We start from the raw sequence: 7,449 nt of genomic DNA, 5'->3' as shown, positions 1-7,449 counted from the left end.
GTTAAGCTAGCAATAAGTCCCTCCCCCACCCACCTTTTTTCTTTTCTTTACAATGTGGCTTTCAAATAAGTCATGGCTGTACGGCAGTGAAGCATTGGTGTTGAGCACTGATGTCATGCTGTCTGATGATGTGATGATGATGATGGTGATTGGAGGGGTACTTTAATGTCGATTGAGGTCCTCGGACACGGAATGCGTACTCGTACTGCGCTGATAAGATCCTTTTATTGGGTGAGTACTCTCTCCCTCGACAAAACTACCGCCATCCATGCCTTTCACCAGAAATCTACCCTTAGTGGGTGGAATTAGGTGTTGATAGGTTGATTGGTTTCTTAAGAAGGGAATTTGCACCCATACTTCCTGGAGGGACTTGCATGGACGGTGGATACTCGATGTGGCGGAATTATGATATCACCATATGGTATCGTTACTGACAATCGCCACGTGACAGTGCTGCTCCGCATGAGGACATAAATGGCATCACGTACTAAAGAAGAACTGATAACTTTGAGATATGGATAAAAAGGTTTCATGTTACCAGACCTGAGTGGACAAAGTTGTGCAACAGTTGATTGACTCCAAAAATTGTACCGAATTGTTATACAGTGAGTTGGAAAACAACTGGTGTACACAGGTAGTACATTTTCTCTCATTGTTCTTAATAGCATTCCTTGCGTCCGCTCTTTCAGTCGAACGAGCGTAGTGAATCGTGTAAAAGTACACCAAATGCTTTAGTAACGTTTGCTAACCAGTCGATAGAATCACATTAATTTTCTCATGCGCATTTCCGCTACGGTGAAGTTTACAGCGCTTTTTCCATCCCAGTTATGAGAGGGTCATACTTGGACCTTCAAGCTGCTTTTTCCTTGGTGTGTGATGTTAACAAGCCTAGCCATTTACTGTCGTGGTAACCTTGTGCTATCCAACAGCGTGTCTATGTGGAAGCGTCTCAATAGCTCTCAACCGTACAGAAATGTGTTCTCTTGTTCTATCCAGAAGCCATTAACTGCATCCCGTCTAAAGTCGACCATACGTCTGGTTCGTGCTCCTAGTGATTACCTCTTAAACCATTCAATTACTGGGTTGGAACCGTGTACCATCTGCTCTGCTCCTTAGTTAATTTCGCTTCATTCTTTCGGGTGAATGAGCGGGCCTTACGAATGCCACAGTGGCAAATCTTCGTGAAGTTTCCTGATCATCTGGCAGCAGCACAAATCCAAGCACCGAGGTACAGCAATTTGGAAAGCGGGTGACTTCTTGCCCATCAAGTATATCCGGCGCACCTTTTATCCGAAAGTCCTCCGATGTGTTCCAATGACAATCTAGGCGCCGTAACGATGTGCCCATTGTGGTTGAACCGGTGCTGAATCCATATAGTTTATACGCCGCACGCTTGTCATTTCAAGCCAGTGTTTAGCAAAACACCAATAGTCTATAAGTGTGTCATAGTGTCGAACATCCGCTGTTCTCGTTCCAACACGACTTTCAAGGCTGTTGACCTAAGCCGTGTGACTAGAACGTTTTTCGAAGTCTGTCGGTGAGGAGATGGCCTAGAAATAAAAACATCTCGTTATAGTACCACCTACTTCTTTGAATCGTCGAATTCCTATTTCCTGGTTGTTTCCTATGCTGTTTTGAAGGAAGTGCAAACAGATCAATATTTCTACGATATGTCTGCCCGGGAAAGTGAACCAAACAGCACGCGTAAAAGGCCAAACAAGAGGGATGGTGAGGAGAAAGACGGGAGCATACAATGGAAGAGTATGAAACTCTCCCCCAGTGGCCAAAACCTGGACCGCCAGCGCCGTGCGGAAAAGTTGGAAGAGAAATTGGAAAGTATGTTTGAGTTACTCGTTTTTGAAAAGGTCCTATTTTACACGTTTTTGCCGCCCCACAAGATACCGTTTCCAACTCTTTCAGGACCAAGAGAACAAGCTGCTTGTTGGTTCTGTCTCGGTAACCCCCAAGTGAAGAAACACTTGATCGTGAGTGTGAACACCCAGGCTTACTTAGCTCTTCCTCGTGGTCCCCTGGTCTCAGATCACATACTCATCCTTACGGTTGGACATCACCGAAGCTGGACTACGTGTCCGGACTACGTGCGACAAGAAATTGAGGATTATAAGACTCGTCTGAAACGAATGTTCACCAATGAAGGGAAGGCCGTGGTGGCGTTTGAACGGAACCTGAAAACACAGCACTATCAATTGCAGGTAGTAAATTTCCTTGTTCGCTCAACCCTACTAACTTCGTTCTTTTGTCTAATCTGTTCATTCAACGCGCTCCTAATGACAGATTTAATTGGTTAGGTACCTCCATGGCTTTAGGGTGTGCCATCGTAATGTCATCACTCGTTATGGCGGTACTCTCTTCTTTCGCCGTTTACAGTCTTTCTACCTATATCTCATTGTGCTGCTATTCCTTCAATGTGCGAAATCCGTAATCCAAATCAGAATTATTCCGTCACGTGGACTACATAGTTTTGTACGCCTTCTTGTGATGACAGATTTGTGGTGTTCCCACATTTTGGGGCTTCAGGTCTGTCGGTGCAGAGGAATTTACTAGGGGGAGTGTGTACCTCATACTAAAGAAAGGCACAGACCAATGACAGAATATTGCAATAAAATAATAGTTTGATACTGAAGAAACGTGAAATAACGACTGTGCAGTTTTCTTGTAAGTTTGGAATTTTCTCCTTGAAGCTTGAACTCGCCATAATGTCACTTTTCTGGAAGACCGGTTGGTGCTATAACAGGGGTGGTCTGTATAATATATTTTCCATTGTTTCCTGTTCTTTGGTCTCCGGTACACGGTACGTAGTTTTCCGATGATCATGGTAAGAGTGACCGAAGGTATTAGAATGCCGAGTGAACGAACAGGAATAGGCTATAAACTAAAATGAAGGTAACACGTAACAAGGCCTCTGTGCTTTTTCGAACATTTATGATTTCGACTTATGTATTGTATGAGAAATTTCGTGAGGCCGTTTGTTCATACATGGTTCCATGTTATTTCCTTCTCCGTATGCCTCTAGCAAGTGGCAGGTCTGTGAAGCAAGGTAGTTTAAAAGTGACATCCATTATTTTTGTCATTTGCTTTTAAAGAGCATGGTCACAAAAATAAAAAATGAATGCAAGCGATGAATGAGAAAGGGTAACAGGAGAATATGAGATAAAAGAGAGGAACGTCTCATTCCAGTTCATGCCATCAAGAGTTCCAGTCAGGTGAGATGAATCCCAACGTATTTAAAAATTTTGGTATGGAAACACGCGTCCAAAGACCAACAACGGAAGAAAGGACAAACAATGTTGGTAAGCGATAGCACAGTTATGACTCGCACATCAGGCACAAAGTGTCCGTCATACTGGGTTTGGTGTGAGATTAAGTGGCAAAAATGTACACTCAACGCCATGTGCCACGCATAAAAGTGTCATAAGTACGCAGAGAGCCCACGGTGGCAAGCAAACACAAGTCGCTGACCGTGACCTCAGGAAGTCCCAATCCAATAACAGCCTTGGCAGATTGAGGAGAGCAGATCCTTCGATAGGAGATTATCATCGGTTAGTGGACCAAAAAGTCGACATCACAACCGATTGCACTTAGGATTTACCGCATATTGGGAGGCCAATTATTACTTACTTAGCAGCGAGCCACTATGTTATCAGATTGTCAAGGACTATGAGAGCTTCAGGGAAGGTTTTTAGGGTGAAGGAAAAGTCAGGAACTTGAAGCGTCGTTGTTCTAGAACCAATGTTACGCTTTCAGGTGATATTGTTGCAAAATGGATGGAATAAAAATCATCAATAAATATTGTGTAGTCAACTCGAAGGAACTGATCAAACATCCATCAAACATCAAAACAGAATACAAACTTTTCGCAACACTTCATTAAACCTAGCGGTAAGGAAAGTCGATATCCAGCTAGACTTGCTGTGTCCATCGGACCACATCAGCTAACTTAAAATATTGAGAATAGTTGTTTTTACGCTGATCACTAGCTTTATGACGCTTCCTGCTTGAATTCTTCTTCAGGTCATCCCAGTTCCCTTTGCCGTAGCAGGTGAAGTCAAGCAGGCGTTTCTTGACCTGTCTGCTCGATGTGAAACCAGTCCATGTGCTCTTGAACCGATCCCAAGAAACACAGAGCTGAATGATGTGAGTCTGTTCGAGTGAACTATAACTAGTCTCAGTTTATACACTCTTAGCAACAAGATTTTCGATTTCACTCCGTTTGTTTGACCTTTGAGAGTATTTCACGGTCCCGAAACATCAGACTCAATAGTCTGCAGATGCCGTCCTAAGTCTGGCGTCATCTTGCAAGTCGAATTTTCGTAATGTCCTGTTCCACTCCCTGGTTTTGAGTTGCTCGCGTTATTTATTTGGACGCTGTTGGTGCATTGCTTACAGTACGTAACAAGCCAGTCGAGGCTCATCCACAAGTGGCTAGTTCTTTTGCACAGCAATCATTTTAGGACGTAATTCTGCGAAAAGTGACCACTGACTTGGAAAGTCCTTCAACCTCGTTAGCCGTCAGTCACGAGTGCCATCCTCCAAGGAGAGGCGACCGCCCCACGGAAGACCAAACATTCCGTTACCGTATGAAATCTGTCCCGCAGAATTGCTGATTTCATTGCTAAACCGTTTTGTCGATTTTCCCGTTCCATTTTTGGAAAACTTGCGGCTTGTGGATTGTTGCGACCATGGATCGTGTTGCATAGCAATGCACAATGGGTACTTCTGTCAATACCACAAGAATTAGTATCGGTTCGGTCCAACCGTTTTATCATCCCTACTGTCGGATTACACTGCGTGATTGAAAATTTGCGTGTAGGTTTGATTAATTGAATCAGTAAAACCGTCACACTTCAGGACTAGCTCTTTGCAAGCCAACCCGTTCGGGGATTTTGTTGAAAAAAACTACCACAGTTTCACGGTTAACACTTGTGGATGTTACTTTGCTCAGTATAACTATGGCCGATAAACTAGCTTATCTAAACATTTTATCACGCAGCTGGTGTTCACTAGGAAATTCCAATTATTTGTTACAGCCTGCTGTTTATAAGTGACTAGTTCCGATAAGAATAAGATGTGTTTTGCATTGCCGGTTTCATACAGCTTTGGAATGCCGTACCGCTATAAATAAACTCCATTGTGGTCAAATAAACCTGTCGTTGGACATTTTGTCAACCATCGCATGAATGGAATGGGGTTAGGTGCACCTCACTGCACCGCCACAACATTGCAAGGTTTCCTGTTTGGAAAGCGGATGGTGATAGTTTGATGTTCATTGTAGGTGTGTTTTGAATCTTGCATTGCGGCTTCACAAATGAGAGTACAGCTTTAGGTTGCTCAACTAGACACTGCTACTATTCGGAATGAGATGATTTCCTCAAGATAGCAAACGTAGATTTGATTGATTTCTAAACCAGAAAGTCCATGGTTCGGACGCAACCGTAGCATGCCCACTAATCCTGTCTAGGCCTGGGCAATCCGGCAGTATCCCAGCCCATATAATTCCTTCGAGGTGCGGTTCTTACGATTTCGATCGATTTATCTTGAACGTTTCCTGTCTCTTGCTTTTGCTACTTTGACGTTATTTTATTTCTTCAAGATATGTGCACCAGGGATCCCCTATTTTTATGTTGAACTACCCACCGGTGAACGCTTGTTTGGACAAATAAAAAAGGACCGCATCGCCACGAGTGATATCCAGTTTGGCCGGTAAGTATGGTTATCCAAGCCATTCCCTTCCACGTTATATTTGAGAGAGGGCTGATTGATTCATGGTATCATTCATGTTGATGGGTTGCAGTTTGCCGCATTCTTCTGTAGACTCACATTACATTTCACGGTTTTTCAAGACAGTCTGTGGTCTGGTTTGCTCCCTGCGAGTTCGATGTCAATGCCCCCAATTTTGAACTTTTGTCTGACGTGAGGTGAATATGTTTTGGTTCCACGTTAAACTCACCATACATGGAACCTGATATCTCATTTGACGGCAAACCATTGGAATTTTTAGAGCGAAAGTTGGCTGTATGTAGCTGATAGGAAGACCACAGAAGAATATCTGGCATCTAATCAGTCCTAGTAGCTTGCTTGTTTGGTGGTGTCCGCTTCCTCTCAGTGTGTGCCTTCCCCGTTTCGTGAAGAACGGCAGCTCGTACGAAAACTAAAATACGGGGGGAGCTTTTGATGCCATCCATGTCTTACCGAGATCGCAATACAGCTTCAAAACGAATCTGCTATCCGCAACAGCACACTTAACCGTGAGCTCCAAGTAGGTGCTATTTTTTTTTATCTCTGTAAAGGTTTGTGTGTAACCGGGTGTTCGATTTTTACACAACTATTTAATTTTACCATTGGCAAGATAATGGGATGCACTATGGAGATTTTCAGAAATCCCCATATTCAGATCTCAGAAAGCCAGAGTCTGGTCAACCTGGAACGTACATACGACATTTATCTTTTTTGAAGGGGAAGAAGCGCCAAGGTCATCTCCTCCCGCATGTGCTTCGTACCCATACCGCGAAGCACATGGTCTTTGATGCTCTCTTGAATATTCATGTAGAAGAACTGGATGCTCTTAATGTATATAAGTTTCTTGCGAGTTTTATTGGATCTCAGGGGTCAAGATTGCGTTTGACAATGCGCGACTTTCTTGGCATCAAAATGGTGCATCACTTGGTTCGACAAGACGTGTATATTGTGCAGGATCTGAGACATCTCTGGGTATCTGACCGTCGATATGTCGGAAACATTACCGGACTTGGAGTCAACCGAAGAATTTGAGATGACGCGATCAGGATGTTTTGCTAGGGTAGCAATAGTGGTAGTAAATACAATAATAACAATCGTCCAGCCCTAACAATCGGTGCCGGGCAGCCATGTTACCCGAAGTAGGCACGACGGCTGGGATGCTCCCAGTTTGCCGAAGGCTAGATAGTAGTCGATTTGCCGGGATTGGACTCGAGGTGCGAACTTTCCAGTCAGTTAGTTTGAGCCCGAACCTCTTAGCTTTCTTGAGTTGTCTCCTCTCTGCTGAGAAGGGCAACATTTTCTGCGCTAAATTCGGAGTGGCAATAACGGGAAATGACGAGGCAGAATTAGGTGGAGGATTTTACGAGAAGTATGGATGCTGTTGGTGTTGCTCCTCTTCCAGATACAGACCCACGTTACCCTCCCTGTGCTTGTCACATCAGTTGGCCCTTTCCTATCTACCCAATCACAAGTTGTATGTTCTTGTTTCATCCGTTTTCTATGAATTTTCATCATCTTTGTCGCTACCAAAGACTACCAATTACCAACACCTTAGACATGCATTCGGTTTATGGTCTAAAAACAGAACAAGGAGCAGGAAATATGCACCATTGAGTTGAGCTTTGGCATCCTTTCCTTACACACTGTCCCATGGTTCGTAGAATGCGTGAGGAGCACAACTTTGATAATTCA

At 43.8% G+C, this 7,449-nt stretch overlaps 1 protein-coding gene across 1 annotated transcript in view; it reads left to right on the top strand.

Moving 5' to 3' along the window:
- T265_03278 (hypothetical protein) overlaps window positions 1–7,449 on the top strand; it is a gene marked incomplete at both ends in the record, with an annotated part of 29,143 nt that overhangs the window by 19,027 nt on the left and 2,667 nt on the right. The window contains 4 exons of the mRNA XM_009167724.1: window positions 1,641–1,836; window positions 1,921–2,216; window positions 4,033–4,155; window positions 5,612–5,721. Coding sequence (XP_009165988.1) covers window positions 1,641–1,836; window positions 1,921–2,216; window positions 4,033–4,155; window positions 5,612–5,721 — 725 coding nt within the window. The remainder of the gene's footprint in view (window positions 1–1,640; window positions 1,837–1,920; window positions 2,217–4,032; window positions 4,156–5,611; window positions 5,722–7,449) is intronic.

This window comes from Opisthorchis viverrini (assembly GCF_000715545.1).
Source record: "Opisthorchis viverrini unplaced genomic scaffold opera_v5_47, whole genome shotgun sequence".
In the NCBI taxonomy this organism is placed as follows: domain Eukaryota; kingdom Metazoa; phylum Platyhelminthes; class Trematoda; order Opisthorchiida; family Opisthorchiidae; genus Opisthorchis; species Opisthorchis viverrini.
The sequence above is the reverse complement of the archived record's forward strand: the minus strand, read 5'-3'. Positions and strand labels throughout refer to the sequence as shown.